This window comes from Nicotiana tabacum, chromosome 13 (assembly GCF_000715075.1).
Source record: "Nicotiana tabacum cultivar K326 chromosome 13, ASM71507v2, whole genome shotgun sequence".
NCBI classification, from domain to species: domain Eukaryota; kingdom Viridiplantae; phylum Streptophyta; class Magnoliopsida; order Solanales; family Solanaceae; genus Nicotiana; species Nicotiana tabacum.
Window position 1 is genome coordinate 129431352 of NC_134092.1, and position 17352 is coordinate 129448703.

A 17352-nucleotide genomic window follows, 5' to 3' on the forward strand; every position below is an offset into this window, starting at 1 on the left:
GGTAAACAGGCTCGGATCCGTATTTTGACGGTCCCGGTAGGGCCGTATCGAATTATGGGACCTGGGTGTATACCCGGAATCAAATTCGGAGGTCCCTAGCTCGAGTTTTGATTTTTTGATGAAAATTAAAAGTCTGAAAATTAATTATTTCTAAGTATTGATTGATGTGTGGCATTGTGAGTACCGGATCCGTATTTTGGTTCCGAGCCCGGTACAGGTTCATTATGATATTTAAGACTTGTATGTGAAATTTGGTGAGAAAGAGAGTTGATTTGACATGATTCGGACATCCAGGTGAGAAGATAGAAATTTTAAAGTGTTCTTGAGAATTTCATTTGATTTGGTGCTAAATTCGGAGTTCTATGTGTTATTTTGGCGATTTGATCACACGAGCAAGTCCGTATAATATTGTTAGACTTGTGCGCATGTTTGGTTTGGAGCCCCGAGGGCTCGAGTGAGTTTCAGATAGGCTACGGGGTGATTTGCACTTAGAAAATCTGAGATTTTGTTGCAGCAGTTGTTCTGGTGTGCCCTTCTTCGCGTTCGCGTAGGTAGTACCGCGAACGCGAAAGGTAAAATGGGGGCAGGGTAATTTCTTCTTCGCGAACGCGAAGGACTGGTCGCGAACGCAAAGCATTGGGGGTGGTACCCTTCACGAACGCGATAGGTTAAGGGACCTGGGGAGAGGGTCATGTTCTTCTACGCGAATACGTCTACTGGGTCGCGAACGTGAAGGCTTGGGGGAGCTGTCTTACGCGAACGCGAAGGCCTTATGCCGTTGTGCATCGCGATCGTGACAGGCCTCTCGCGAACGCGATGAAGGCATGTCTAGTGTCTTAAAACAGACTTCAAACACGGGTTTAAGCCATTTCCTCAACATTTTTCAAGAACCAAACGGGTATAGGCGATTTTCAAGAGTCATTTTCTTCCCCAAAGTGTTGGTAAGTGCTTCTAAACCATTTTCTTTCAATTACCCATTATATTTCTTGAATTATCAACCAACAATCTAGAGTTTTCATTGTAGAATTGGGGGTTAGGGTAGAAACTAGGGATTTCGAAAATTTGAGAATTTAGACCTCAATTTGAGGTCGGATTCTAAAACCAATTATATATTCGGGCTCGAGGGTGAATGGATAAATGTATTTTGGTCCAAACCTCGGGTTTTGACCAAGCGGGTACGGGGTCGATTTTTTGACTTTTTGGAGGAAATTTTGGGAAATTTAATTTATACAATATAATGGATTCCTTTAGCAATATTTGATATTATTGAGTCATTTTTGAATAGATACGAGTGGTTTGGAGGTGAATTCCAAAGGAAAAGTTGTGATTGAGAATTAAATGGCCTTCGGAGCGAGGTAAGTCTCGTGTCTAACTTTGGCTTGAGGGAATAGGTATTATGTGTTCATTTGCTACATGTTTGGTTGTTAAATACGACGTATAGGTAAGGTGACGAGCATCTATGCGTTGTTGTCGAGTCATAGCATGCAAGTGAAATTCTATTCTTGTCTATTTTGTAGCCTTAAATTCTACTATCCATGCTTAGCGGGTTATTTGAAATGTTGGGTGACTTATATCTGGTTTCACTGAGATTTGGTAACTTTCGAATATTGATTCAAGGTTGAGGTTACATTGTGCTATTGATTATGGGTAAAATACTGGTTTCTTTGTGATACTCATATCTATCCGTTGTTATTGATTCTGTGATTTGTGAGGAGGAGTGTAACGCACGAAGGGTGATACCGTGCATGCATTATTTATATTGTGAGGAAGAGTGTAAAAGCACGAAGGGTGATGCCGTGTATATTATGAGAAGTTTAATGCACGAAGGGTGATGTCGTGCCATTCTATTTATTTATTTGGCGAGGCTGAGAGTAAAAGCACGAAGGGTGATGCCGTGTCGTTCTATTTATTTATTTGGTGAGGCTGAGAGTAAAAGCACGAAGGGCGATGTCGTGCCGTTCTATTTATTTATTCGGTGAGGTTGAGAGTAAAAGCACGAAGGGTGATGTCGTGCAGTTTTCTTTGCTGTTTTATTTGCTCAATTCGTTTAAGGATTTTCGGTTTAATTCTGTCTTTTTATTATTCTCAATATTTATATTGTATCCCCTCCCACTGTATGTCCCCTTCCCATTATTTTTGCGTTATTTATTTATTTATTGTTGTTGCCACTAGCATGATTATACTGTTCAGGTTATATGTGGGTGTCTTGTCCTAGCCTCGTCACTACTTCGCCGAAGTTAGGCTCGACACTTATCAGTACATGGGGTCGGTTGTACTGATACTGCACTCTGCACTTTCTGTGCAGATTTTGATACCGGCTTGGGTTGATCGAGATTTTGCTATTGGTCCGTTGTACGAAGACTCAAGATAGATCTGTCGGCGTTCACAGACCTTGAAATCCCCGTCTATCTTTTCTGTTCTACTATTTTTTTATTCAGACAATTGTATTTCTTTCAGACTATTACTTGTAGTAAATTATAGAATGCTCGTGAATTGTGACTCTAGATCCAGGTGGTAGTAATTAATACAGTTTTATAATATTTCGCACTTATTATATTTCACCTTAGTTAATTATTGTTATATACTGAATGGAAATAAGGAATTGGTTTAATGATTCTCTAACGTTAGCTTGCCTAATAAGTGAAATGTTAGGCGCCATCACGGTCCCATCGATGGAAAATTTCGGGTCGTGACACCGTCCAAAAAAGGAGTTAAAATAACTTGTTCACAATGTCATCAACTTGGCCATAACAAAAAAATATGTCCAACAAGGGTATGAATTTCACTACATTTTCTTGAAACTTCACTGCATTTTCTTGAACTTCATTGTATTTTCTGTAACTTACTGCATTTCTGTAACTTCACTACATCTTCACTATACTTTTTTATTTTAGAGTGGCCCTGTAGAGTCTTCAGCTACTAGTGGAAGGGGTAGAGAAAGGGGCAAAGGAAGGGGCAATGCTACACCAACTGGTGCAACTGCTAGAGGAAGTGGCAATGATACCCAAACAAGTGTAGTAACTAGAGAAAGTGGCAATGGTACCCAAACAAATGCAGTGACTGGAGGAAGTGGCAATGGTACCCAAACAAGTGCAACTACTGGGGAAAGGGGCAGATGAAAGGCAAGTAGTACAATAATTAGACCTACCATGGATGTATTTCCAGATGTTATTACTCAAACTGCTCCTAGAGGAAGGGGTACAATACCAAAAGGAAGAGGAACTTCAACTGGTGTGAAAAGGGAATCTTCAACTGGATCTTCACCTGTTGCTGGACAAAAAAGGCCAAAACATGTTGGATTTGGATGCTATACTAACCCGGAGACTGGAAGAACAGTCCTAAATGTAAGTACAATTCACAAATTTAGTTCTGTTACTCTTTGACTTTTTCCTATCTAATATTACAGATTTTACACATTTTCAGCCTGGTACTACTGGTGAAAGGGTTATCAACCATGCGAGTAGGTTGAGTAGTACCACAAATGTGCAACCAAGTGATGGAATTAGGCTACCAGGACTAAGATGGAATAGAGGAGATGCAATTACTACTTCCTAACTTCAGCAAATGAGTACAAGTCGAAGAAATAAAGTTGGACAACCCACAAATCAACAACCACCACAAAAAGTTGCAACTCAAGTGATCATAGATAAATTTGCCAAAAAATAGCTTCAGTGACTTGGATTTTGTAGTTGACAGTCTTTAGTTTGCAACAATTTGTATTGTAATAGCAATATGGATTCTATTGTGACTTGAATTGCAGCAAGTAGTTTTCAGTGACTTGCCAAGAATCTATTGTATTTTGTTGAACCTCATTTTTCCATTATGGTTCGACTACTTGTAATATGCTGCACTTTTTCACATTTGTAGAATCTATTTGGATTATGTGATTTTATTCCCTTTTGTTATTATTTTTGAAGTCGTTATCTATGGTTACAAAATGTGTCTAGCAAGTTGTTTACAGCTTATACAACATGCTATGATCAGGTTATATCTTGAATTTTTTGTTGAAATTTTGTGATGTTTGGATTACACAATCCCAGTTTGTTACTAATTTCTTACCATTTGGTTACATTACCTAAACACTAAAATCAATAGGCACAAAACATTCATGGTGTTACAAGCTTCTACAATAGGCACCAAATGAGAATTCCAACAACTGTTTCTTATAACCAATACGACCAAAATATGATTCAAACATTGTAAGTTACATCAACAGCTAAATATGTTATAAACATCCTATAACAACTTGTTACACAAAGTACACAAATAATATCCAAACAACAGAAGGCAAAAACTACCAAAAAACTCTCAAACTCTGAGAACACTAACAACCATCCCCATTTTTATACTATGAACCACCTTCAACCACTTTCGAATCCGGTTGGCATTGACAATAGCAAGAACAACGGCACAACCAAATAATTACCGCAATTAGTAGAACAACAAACAACAACCTATTCCTCCATTGTCTAACTCGTTCCCTTTCTTGATCAAAGGCCTTGACTCTCTTCAACAAACCCCAAATAACTTCATTTGCTTGGTCAGGAAATGCCTCCTCAAACCATTTGAAGTAGTTACATCCTCATTTGTCATTTAAAACATATCCAACTAAATCAATTTTAAAAACTGTAAATCCGTACCAATATTATGATCAAAGAAATAGAAAAGATTATCGAAATATATACTTACTGCGCCATTTTTGCATACAAAATACCTTTTGCCTGGGTTTGCCGAACTCCATGAGATTTTCAACACACATGCCCGACCACATCGGCACGAATAAGTCATCTCTGAATTTTCAGACATTGTCAAGCAACAAACTGAGAGAGAGAAGATGTGAAAAGAGCTTCAACTGAAATCGAAGAAGGAGGACGGGGGTCTTTCAAATTGGAGGAAAAAATTTCAATTTTGCCAGAGAAATTCGGATTTGAAGAAGAGGAATTAGGGCTTGGAGAAGAAAACGAAAGGAGAAAAAGGGTTAATATAACGTGGGGTTTATGATTTTTACCGTTGGAATAGTCGAGTCATACTATATTTTTACATTCACGCGCTTATTATATGTGATTCACACGCGAAGTGCCTCGTGGGATTTTAGTGTTTAAGTGGCACATTAAAGGGTTGGTTAAAGTGTTTAAATGGAACATACTAAAGAATAAGTAGTAAAGTGAAAAGTGATCTCAACTTTAGGGGGCTGTCGATGTATTTGGCCTATATATTTTCACCTTATTATATAGCAATTAAATAATGAGTGAAAATCATTTACATCCCCCAAGTTTGCTTTAAAAATCAAACTCATCCTCCAACTTTAAACAATTATCATTCTGCTGCTCATATCAAAGGTGACTTTTTAAAATACCTATTTTACCCTCTAAAATTTTTATCTCTTAATTATTTTTATTCTTTAATATAATGATATTTTTATATTTTAATTTATGTTATCGACTTACCTATAAATAAATTTAAAAATCTTTTTCGAAACACAAAAAAAAGTAGAAGTAGTCAAGAATATAAGTTAATGATGTTCAATAGTCAAATAAATGAGAAAAAATAAAAAATTATAATAAATAATTTACTCGTATCAGTAATTTTATTAATAGCAATCAAAACTCAGTATATTTACAAAATTGAGAATAAAAGAGAGTGAAACTTTTATAAATTATACAATGCAGATAATAAGAATTTAATGGACGAAAAATAGAGGTAAATATTGTAATAAATTTGAAAAAAATTATCTATTTATACGTTACATGAGCTTTAATTATAATTTAGAAAAAATCTAGTAGTTACAATCAAAATTCAAAAATTTATTACACGTAGAGAATAATAAAAATAGTGGATCTTAAAATTACACACACTGATATACATTATATGTATTTTAATATACATAATATTAAAATAATAATAATAAAGTAGCGATGCATTTTGTATGATTATTTTATTTATAATGCTAGTGAACTTAGATTAAATTATATAATAGGTTATAATATTTTTAATATATTAATAAGTACCCGCATTAAAAAATATCTAAATAATATAAAAAATGTATTATATATATGGGGAGTCGAAAATATCAAGGGTAAAGTAGACATTGCATAGGATAAAATGATGAAAATGATAATTGTTTAAAGTTGGAGTATGAGTTTGATTTTTGAAGTAAACTTGGTATGTAAATGATTTTCGCCCGTTAAATAATTAACATATTTGGTGTAACCTTAGGTGAGTAAAAAGCTTTTACCGTCATCTTTTAGTGTTTGCTAAGATTAGAGGGTCTAAATTAAGCAAGAGATAATCACCGTTGATTCTCTACACCTTTCCTAATATTCTCATTTAATCACCTCCCCAGTTAAATATTTGGGGACCTAAGGCTTGCCTTACCCTAGAGCCGCCCATATATATACTAATACAGACCGCCTCTAACGTCAGTCTCCCACTTTTTGCAGTTAGTTTGAAGGGAACATTTCGATTCTGCAGCTATGCCGAAGCATTACAGGCCTGCTGTAAGTTTCTAGTATTTTCTTTTATTGTTGATTAGTTATGTTTTGCCTTTTCAATTTTGATGCAATTTGCCCCTAGGGTTTTGGCCCCGCAGCTTATCGTTTGATGCAAAAAAATTGATGCAATTTGTTTATTGTTTTCAGGGAAAGAAAAAGGAAGGAAATGCAGCAAGATATATTACAAAATCACAAGCTGTGAAATACCTTCAAGTCAGTTTATCACTCTTCAGGTTTTTCCCTTTTCTCTCTATTTATTTTTTCTCTATTTTTAATCCCTTTGTGGCAGTAGCTTATATTATTAACATGTGTAATAAGCAATGAGAAGAAGCTTTTTTGGTTCTGTCTTAGAATGCTCTTGTATTAAAAAAATGATTTTGTGGTGTATCTGCTATTTTTGGGCTATTGGTTGTATTCAGTGGCGGAGCCCTTTTGTTGAAAAACTATACTGTGCAAATAGGGAAAACCATTTTCATTTTGGGTTATATATAAGGTGTTGAGTGGCAAAAGGGTTCAAGAATTGCAACTTTGTGTTTTTCTTTTGAGGTATAAGCTTTTTGGTGTCTTTATTATTATGCAGTTAATGTCAAAATTTTCGGACTTTAATGTGCATGGTAGTGATTTAAGGAAGACTAAATAAACTATGCTTCAAATCTGAACACATTGGAGTCTGTAATATAAGTCTGCTCTATTAGGCCTATCCTTCTTTATGGAAGATCATTTACTAACTTTTGTTGTTTTCTCTGTGGACACAGGAAGCTATGCATCTTGAAAGGTATTTTCCCCCGTGAACCAAAGAAGAAGGTTAAGGGAAACCACCGTACCTACTATCACACAAAAGATATTTTGTTCCTTAAACATGAGCCCCTACTCGAGAAGTTCAGAGAAATGCGAGCATACGAGAAGAAGATTAAAAAAGCAGTCTCAAAGAAAAATCGGGATCTTGCTGAACGCCTGTTAACTCGAAAACCCACTTATACTCTTGACATGCTTATTCGAGAAAGGTTAGTTTATGCGATCATAGATATTATTGTTTTTCAAGTGACTCAGCAGCATGTCGGGTACTTAGCTACTCTTGTTTGTCATGATTGTTCTAGGTACCCTAAATTCATTGATGCACTTAGAGATTTGGATGACTGCCTTAGTATGGTGCACTTGTTTGCTGCATTGCCTGCTGTAGAAAGAGAGAAGATACCGGTAAACCGTGTCCATAACTGTCGAAGGTGAAAGGCTCTTTTCATGTCTATTTGACAGTGTTATTTATTTACCTATATGCATGCTTATCAAACTTACTCTTCATGGATTAGGTTGAGCCATGAATGGCAGGCCTACGTTTCGCGCACCCACAAACTACGGAAAACATTTATATCAGTGAAAGGAATATATTACCAGGTATTATGATTTTGTAGTTTGTGTAATTCCCACAAACCTGGTGGTATGTTTTGCTTAGCTTGATTTACTAATGGATCTCTGCAGGCAGAAATAGATGGGCAAAAAATCACTTGGTTAACTCCACATGCATTGCAACAAGTACTTCCTGCAGACGTTGACTACAACATCATGCTGACTTTCTTGGAATTTTATGAGGCCAGTAGCATTTGTATATGTCATTATTTTGAATTGCTATTTGAGGCGTTTTTGTTGCTTGTAAGAGTGATTCAACTTAAAACCCTTTGTAGTAGAAGTCTTGATCATTTTCTTGAGTCAGCAACTTGTACTGGAGAGCTAAGAAAAATAGGAATTTGCGTTGGTGAACCATTTTTCTAACTGTGCACCTTCCCAAAGGAAAACTTGGCTAGGATGCTAGATTGAAACAGAAAAAGTAACCCGTGTGTCTACAGTATACCATGGTCTCTTGCCCATTCTCTTGCAATTGAGTACAAACAGTAGTTAGTGGAAGTGGATTGTCTAGATGCAAGTCCATCTAAGATTGTGAAGTTGTATGCCTCTTTGTTGAATTTGAAAAGGGAGAGAATTTTGCTTGCTTTTGTCTCTGTCTTTCATAGATTTACATTGGTAGAGTTGTATGCATATTCTTAATACTTACCTTTTCAGTGAAGAGCTGTATGCACATTTGTTGAATTTGAAGAGAGTATTTTCTTGCCTCTGAGTTGATTTCTCCAATACATTATTATATGATTGTTGTCAAGTTTGACATGTTAAAATTTTTGAATGCAGACACTCCTAGCTTTTGTTAATTTCAAGCTTTACCATTCAATAAATGTGAAATATCCTCCCATTCTTGATTCTCGGCTTGAGGCTTTAGCTGCTGGTAAGACTTCATCTTTTCTTTTTTACTTGATTTTTTTATCAGCTAGTTAACAAGATTATCCCAATTTTGCAGATCTTTATGCATTATCTAGGTTCTTCGATAGCAGAGCCTCCATGACAGAGTCAAAAGCTGCTAGCATCTCTGAATCTGATGTGAGTAAGGACCTGGGAGAGGGGACAAACTATGATGAATCTGAACTTAGACTGGCACAACTTCAACAACAGCTTCCTTCCAATGAACCAGGTGCCTTAATGCACCTTGTTCAAAATGCTGCAGAAAGTGATGAAGATGATTCCGAAACCAGGAAATGCAAAGCACTTTTCAAGGATGTCAAGTTCTTCTTGAGTCGTGAGGTTGGAGATGTTTCTTTTAAAGTGGAGTAATATATTTAAAATGGTGGTTTTTCTAATAACTGATATTTTCTTTTTAATATAATATATATGAAGAATCTTATATTGAAAGGAAATTAATTTTTTCTTTGTTTCCATCTTTTTCTGCTATAATCTTTCATTTCCACCTGTAGCAGGAAAAAAGGAGTGTGGTGGTTCGTCGTTGGAGCACTTTAGGAAATAAAGTTCAAAGTAGAATTGTTACTGGGATGAAATTCATTAGGATAATAGTAGAGACATGCATTTAATCCCATAAAATGATGATAATTTATTTGTGTCATCAAGGAACTTTAAACCTTTTATTGTCTGACGTTATTTCGGATTGATTATGTTATTTTCATTTCTAACATAGCCCTATAGTTTATTTTGAGGAGGTGTTTGGCTGTGCCGGCAGTAGACCATGAGGGATCTGTGTAGCTATTTTGAGCAATGAATCTGGTGTCTATGCCTACTATTATTGATTTTTTCATCTCTTATTTTGGATTTAATTCCTCGTTATGTTGGTCTTCATCTTATTCATATTCATTTATTCTTTCAAGTTTTGGCATTTCATTTTTCAAGGAAGAATAAACTTCAGAATCTGTAGCTTCTATGCGGCCCTTGCTTTTGCCCATTTTCTCACTTGTCATGATGTTTTTAACTCATGATTGTTAACAAAAAAATTTTGTTGTGATCTTGGTGCCGTTGTGCATCCTTTTCCTTTTTGTTCCTCTTCTCATTTATCATGCTGCTTTTATCTCTCATGCTTAGGTTCCGAGAGAGTCACTGTTGTTTGTTATCCCTGCTTTTGGTGGTATCGTTTCTTGGGATGGAGAAGGGGCACCATTTAAAGAGACTGACCAGAGTATTACTCATCAGGTAAGGTTACAAAACTGAAATTTAAATAGCAATAAACCTAGAGCCTGTTTGGATGGGTTTAACTTGTGGAAGTGTTTGGCAACCAAAAAATGAGCTTAAAAAAGTTAAAATCTGCTTAAAAAAGCCAAAACCAATAAGTTGGAAAACCCAACTTTTTCTAAATTGGCTTAAAAGCCATATTGCTTTGACCAAGAATATTACATTCTTATCCTTTATAATTTTTTTTAATCCCGAAATTACCCCCAAGTAAAAACCCTACAACATACTATTTTTTTCTCCATTCTCCAATATTTGTCAATTTCTTGAAGTTCTTAAAGTGAAGCAAACAATAGTTTTTTAAATAATGTTTGATACATTCCAATATTTTGTAAATATTGTTCTTTTGGCTTCTTTTTTTGGTTCCATAACGTTTAATTTTTTTGGTCGTTGAATCCTTCCTTTTTTTAATTGGTGTAACTATATTCTAAAATCAAATCATTCAATGAATTTACGTGTTACCCCTGAATTTGAAGCTATGGACGGAAAATATAATATTATAGTCATCATCTTCTTTATAATGTTAACAACTTTAAGGATATTTCAGTCATTTTAACAAGAAAAAGTGCTTACCAGCACTTGTTTACCAAACACTTCATCAGCTTGTTTTAAGTTTCAGCACTTTTATCCAAACACATAACTGCTTATTTATAAAACAAGTTCCAGCACTTATAAAGTGCTTTTAAGCACTTAACTTAAAAGCCACTTTTTTTAAGCCAATCCAAACGGGCCCCTAGTCTCAAAACAGTTATTGAAATCTTGCTTTAACATGTGTCTTTGAAATTGTATATGTGATATATACTTCTCCATGTGTTTTCAGCCATAAATAATGTTCTGTTTTTAATTTCAAAATCTTCTATTAAATGATGTATTTTACTCATTTGCTCAAAACCTTCCTTCAATGTTTTCACGTGTAGAAAAATAAGTTCACATTTTCTGGTTCTTCCATCTCTTCCTCATATTGTAGAGTTTACAAAAAAGAAAAAATGTTACCATTTGATAATAACATAATTTGGACTTGTGCTTCCAAAGCCAGTGCTGCAGTTCTGCTTGGCACACTTCTTAATAGGAAAACATTGACTTAGCAAAAATTTATTAAGTTGCATTTTATGGTCATGCAAATGGGTCCAAAGTGAGATGATGATGATGATGCGTGTGTGTGTACACATGCATGTATATTATATCTGTATGAGGTGCTTCTACTCTCTCGGAGAGTGAAGATGCCACCGGGACCTAGGTGGAATGGTGAAAGAAAGAGAAGGGAAAGTAATGAGTAAAGGTCCCATTAGGCACACGACCTGCCTGCGTCTTATGTCGTGGACCACGACATGCCACCGGGACATTGAAGAAGTGCTAGTGCAATAAACTTTTAACCTTATAAAGTAGAAGCACTCATTAGGCACACGACCTGCCTGCGTCTTATGTCGTGGTCGCGACACCTTATAAAGCTCGCTAAGCCTCGCTTCCCTCTCCCCTTCACTTATTAAGTGAAAAAAAGTCGTCGGCATATACTATGCATGTATATCTGACATTTTATTAGTAGTGCCCAAAATGGACTGTGTGCCATTCTATTTGACATTGAAGAAGTGCTAGTGCAATAAACTTTTAACCTCTTCCGTTTAGGATAAATCCTAATAGTACCTAGTGTATACACATTTCGCCATGTGCTGGTTTATCTGGGAGTGTAAATGCAGTTTATAAGAAATAATTGTTCGTTAAAGTAGTAGTTAGTTAAGTTTATTGTACATTTAATATCGAGATCTTGTTGATTGATTGAAGTACTAGACTGAAATAAAACATTTGTGGTCATTTTTGAGATTTTCATTGTATATTGGACTTCCTATTTCACCTTCTTGCTGTATTTTGGTTTTATGTGAGTAAAATTAAACCCAGTCCGCGTAAAGTTCAATTGTGCAGGAACGGTATTATAGCTGCTAATAGGTTACATGAAGCTGGGACTATTACATGCTGCTCTTCTCTTGTATATTCTGCATCATTTTTTTAAAACAAAATTGATGGGTATTATTAACCATATGAAAAAAGTTTGTGCGGAAACATTTTATTATTTATCACAGCTTCTTGAATAAAATGAGACAAGTTAGTGTGGTTAGGATGTTCCTGATCAAAAGTGGTTTGGATGTCCAGCATCTATATATTAGGGGAAGACGTACAATTGCGTAATATCTAGTATTCGTCACGGAAATCTTGTGCTTTGGGCAGGTGTTCTTTCAGATATCGTGAATCATACTTTTAGTTTTACATTCCTCGTGAAATTTGTTCTTGCATTTATGTTCATATCATCATATGCTTGTGCAGATTGTTGACCGCCCCACTCAGGGCCACAAATTCCTTTCCCGAGAATATGTCCAGCCACAGTGGATTTATGATTGTATTAATGCACGCATCCTTTTACCAGTTGATGAATATGTTGTGGGAAGGTAAGCTTTAAGATAGTGTGGATTTGCCTTAGGTTTCTATTATTTATTAGCTAGCAATAAAAGTCAACTAAATATTATAATGGATGCATAACATTGTCAACAGGATTCCTCCACCACACTTGTCACCTTTTGTTGATAATGAGGCCGAAGGATATGTTCCTGAATATGCAGAGACCATCAAGCGTCTACAGGCAGCTGCAAGACAAGAAGTGCTTCCAATGCCAGGGGTGGGCAAAGAGGATTTGGACGACCCTCAAAATTTACTTGTGGAAGGCGTCATTGACCGGGCTGAAGCTATTGAAGCTGCCGAGAAAAAGCGCAAGGTACAATTTAGATGAGGGATGAAAAAGAAGATAAGTGGTTTGATTTGCCTTTAAAAAAAAGATTATCCCTGGTAGTGTAATGAAAAACTCGGGAGCTGCATTTGCTTGAAATGCGAACTAACTTTCATGTTGCCTCTCCTAGAAGAGCAGTGGCATTTTACACTTGCTTAGTGATGTTTTAATTTGAGATACCTGTATCTAATAGCTTTCAGCTGATTTTTCATTTCTACTTTAGTGCTACATGTTTTTTCCAGCCTAACAGAATTTGGTTGGTGCAGATGTCAATTCTTCAGAAGCAGTATCATGATGAACTGAAAAAAGAACTTGGAAGTACCCAAATTTCTGCTGCTTCAGGTGGGAATAAGGATAGTGTTTCTGAGGACATTGATACTGGAGGAGATTCTCTTCCAGATATAAGTCAAATTTCTAAGGACGCAGACAGCATGTCCGATATTCTCATGCCTCGTAAAAAGAGGAAGCTACTAGATGCTATGAAGGTAATGTTTTCTTTGCTCTCATAGTTTAACGCACTTTTATTTTTACTTTAGCATGGTTGATCTATTTAGGTACTGCGGTGTAGGTTTACTTAAAACATCCATGAAAGAAGAAATGCCATGTGAAAATGGTATTTAATGGAATAGCCTCTTACCTGTTAAGTGGTCCAAACAATGTTACCTCAGCCACATCTTGCTATTTGTACATTTTATATTGCCAAATCTTAGAATGCAAAGGCGGATCTAGAATTTGAACTCTATGGATTCAACTTTTTAGTTTTTTAGCATTGAACCCATTATATTTTTTAAGTTACGAGTTCATATCTACTATTTTTGCAATTTTAACGAATTTTTACTCCGCATCGAAAGCTATGGGTTCAGTTGAACCCGCTATTATCACACTACATACGCGCCTGTTAGAATGCTCGCCGTATTGTGCATTATGAGGGTTTCTTTGTCTTGATTCATTTATATAATGGTCTGCAGATGGGCAAAGAGAAGAAACAAGCTAATGTTGACCGTTTGAAGCAGAGGAACAGAATGATTAAAGAAGGAAAAATATCAGAGAAATAAGGAAGCAGTTAATTATGCCAGTCATTTAAAATTATTCACTGCGTTGTAGTCTTTCGTTTGCTTTTCTTTTGGACTGGTAATTCTATAATCTTGTATATTGGTTTATGTACTGCCAATCGGCTAAAATTTTGCTGTCATGGGTAATCTTTATTTTTAGTATTGTATGTCTTAATTGATTACTGTTAGCGGGTTAATACATACTTTATTTCCTGGACTTGACAAAAGTATTCTTAATTTGTCTAGTTTGATGTTTCACCGCTTACTAATGTAAGCTTCTCCCCTGCCAAATTAGTGGTCTTCTATTCATATTTTCAACAATTATTGTTGAAAATATGATTTAAGTAAAACTTTTTAAACGAGATGGTCACACAATTTAATTGACATGGAAACAGCAAATTTTAGATTATGTATGCAGTGGGAAAGCTAATATATGATCTAGCTGCCAATGTCAATGAAGTCCTGAGTAAAAATTATGGGAGATCGATCATAGTTCAAATCTCAATAGTGCTAGAAAATATCAATGAAGAGCAAATAAAAATTATGGGAGGTCACAGTTCAAATATCAATAGAGGTAAATAATATTTTGGAAAGATAGGCAAAAGGGAAGCTTCCCTCCCCTGCCTCTCTCCAATTAGACAGTTCCAAGACAGCCATTGTAAAGTTTACTGTTTCGAATCTGTGAAACTTTTAGCAGGCACTAATATAAGATATTAGAAACTTTTTTACAATTTTATGCTTATCTGATCTCCAAAAGCCAGTTAATTGCATTGGAAAAAGTCTAAAAGGATATAGTATCTTTTTTTATTTTTGTTGATAAAAAGTAAACTTTGTCTACCACGGGATACTTAGAGCTTACGATTTTGCAATAATCTTAAGGGAGAAAATGAAAATCCAAGCTTCAATGATTTTGAGATTAGATTTTGAAGGAAAATCATGCGATGTTAATTATGTAGAGTTTATTTCATTAATCTTGTGTTCACCCCATTTAAAACTCTTTGAACCAATGAATTTAAAGGGCAATTCGATGCATAAGGTATTTAGAATTCACATAAGGTCCGGGGAACGATCCACCCCAAGAGATGTTCAGCCTCTGCTTTTTGTAAATAAGTAAGAGCCCGTTTGGTTTATTTAAGTGCTTTTAAGTTTAAGTCATTTTATAGTGTTCGAATAAAGTAAAAAGTGCTTTTAAGCACTTGTTTTTAAGCTAAAATAACAAAAACAAACCAAAAATTAGAATTCCTAACTTATGACTTAAAAGTTATTTGCTTAAAAGCCACTTAAAATAAGCCCATCCAAACGGGCTCTAAGATAATGTTTAAGATCATCTTCTTCTTTTTTCCCAACATCATCTAAATGCAAATTTGGAGATAACATACCAATTAGTACAATGCTAAAAAAGAAAAATTGAAGAATACCCTAAAATTAACAAAAAAAAAAGCCCCACCCATACCCCAAAAGAAAGCTTGACGAAATGGGAAGTAGAGGGGTGGTAGCAAAAACAAAATGATGAAGTCAAGACCTTTTGTTTGGTTACGCATCATCATCAAAAAACCCAAACGAGCAATCTTATCTTATTCCTCAAGGGTGTCAAAAATCAAATAATTACAAGTTTTGTAACCATTTTATCCCAATTATCAAACTAGAGAAATATGATTAAAAGACAAGCATTAAGCTCCCGTTATGTGTGAGATTCGGGAAATGACCAGACCACAAGAGTCTATCGTACGCAAACTTACCTTGCATTTCTGTTTCCGCGGCTCGAACCCGTGACCTCCTGGCCAAATAATCAGTAACTTTATCTCCTGATTATTTTAATAAATTAATTTAAATAGCCGTTCATCTAAAAAATAGTCGGCAAATATGTCATATATATGTATAATTAGTTTAATTGCTTTTCTAAGCTATGAAGTCCAGAGTTGATCTTGTGATAGAATAAACTTCACTTTTCCTAGCTTTCTTGCCTTTCTTTCTCCAATTAACATTTCCAATAAATCCTTTGAATTTTGTGTTTTCTTCCACTAAATAACACTGTTTCTCGTTAAACATCATTATCACCACTCTACCACTCAAATAATGACACTTCGACTATTGCTTAAATACTTAGGGCAGCTTTGCACATGGCTTCTACTATATATCATCCTTTTTTTCCCTCTTTATTACACATTACGGCTCGTGTCCATTAATCCATTTCACTTCCTCTAAAAAAGTACTTTAAAATACAAAGTTTGGTACGTATCAGTAGGTTGTCAATATCAGATACTGTACAGAAATTGATTAGATAAGTACTAATGTGTTTAAGAAGAAAGGCAATGAAGAGAATCAAGATTTAGAAAATCACTAAAATCTCCTCTATTCATGTAATTTTTTAGGAGTATTTGTAATGAATGAAGGAGTAAGAGCCGCTTTTTCACTTTTAGCAAGAAACAAAAACTATTTAAATTCGATAGCCGAAAAAATGTATAAAATTTGTATATAACATACATAATATATATATATATATATATATATATATATATATATATACAAAAACTCTTATGTAGCCACTGATATACATGTACTGGCTATACAGTATCATTTTTTCTTCTTGTTTTGACAATATAATGAAGTTAGACTCATTTCCATTGTTTAACATCATTTTCTTGATTATAGTCATGACAAATCTCTAATATCGAGCTTAATTTTCATAATTCAAACTTCTAATTTATAGACACATATCCCTCTCCCTCCCGCTTTCTACAAAAGCTCTTTAACACTACTAATGAATTTTAACTTGTGATACTATTTATATCAGATTATATTAATTAATACTAATTAAAAGATTTATATGTAATTACTTAATAAATAACTCGATTATATTCTATACTTTTACTGCTGACATGAATATTAAACCCATTTAATAAAAGAAAATTTAAAAACTAACATGAATCTTCAGAACTAGTAAAACAATACTAAGATAGTCCAATTTCCTTCGGAATGTAATAGACAAACAAGAACATGATATGATAAATTGATAATACATAAGCGAACCCGTGTTAACAAACCAGTTATTCAATACTTCTATTGCTTCAACCTCGAAAGGAAATTACAATTCAACTCAAAACTATTACAGGAATTAGAAATGCTAAACAGAAATACAAATGATAGAGAAGAAGGGATGAGAAGCTCAGACTAAGAATGGGGATGAGAGGATACAGACACTCGAGAAGGAAGATGAGGAGAAGCAGACATTTTACTCAACAATACACATAATTCCTGAAGCCGTAGGCCACTCTCCTTTTAAACCTTTGTCATATCTTTTCCTACTCCACCTGGATCCCAAACGGATCTCTTGTTGGGTTGTCTTGTCCTTGGGCTTCTTTGTGGTCTAGCCCTTGGCCCAACAGCTTGGCCAACCTTCCAAATAACTGGCCCACAAGTATTATCTAAATTATTCCTGTTCACAACAATACTCCCCCCTGAATTGAGAACCTTGCCCTCA

General features: G+C 35.0%; 1 protein-coding gene across 1 annotated transcript; it reads left to right on the plus strand.

Moving 5' to 3' along the window:
• The first annotated feature begins 6344 nt into the window (after nt 1-6344).
• Nucleotides 6345-14088, plus strand: LOC107760163 (pescadillo homolog). The gene is made up of 13 exons (XM_016578176.2): nt 6345-6497; nt 6639-6724; nt 7247-7495; nt 7589-7714; nt 7799-7883; nt 7968-8078; nt 8670-8763; nt 8836-9116; nt 9903-10010; nt 12363-12484; nt 12588-12807; nt 13086-13304; nt 13788-14088. Exons 1-13 carry the CDS (start codon nt 6474-6476, stop codon nt 13872-13874), a joined length of 1812 nt encoding a protein of 603 aa, XP_016433662.1. The 5' UTR covers nt 6345-6473; the 3' UTR covers nt 13875-14088.
• Nucleotides 14089-17352: the final 3264 nt, after the last annotated feature.

Excerpts from the sequence above, each read along its gene's own strand:
- LOC107760163 (XM_016578176.2), top strand. The coding sequence starts at position 6,474 with ATGCCGAAGCATTACAGGCCTGCT. Across the intron at positions 6,725-7,246 it reads GTCAGTTTATCACTCTTCAG|GAAGCTATGCATCTTGAAAG; the intron begins GTTTTTCCCTTT and ends CTGTGGACACAG. Across the intron at positions 7,496-7,588 it reads GACATGCTTATTCGAGAAAG|GTACCCTAAATTCATTGATG; the intron begins GTTAGTTTATGC and ends TGATTGTTCTAG.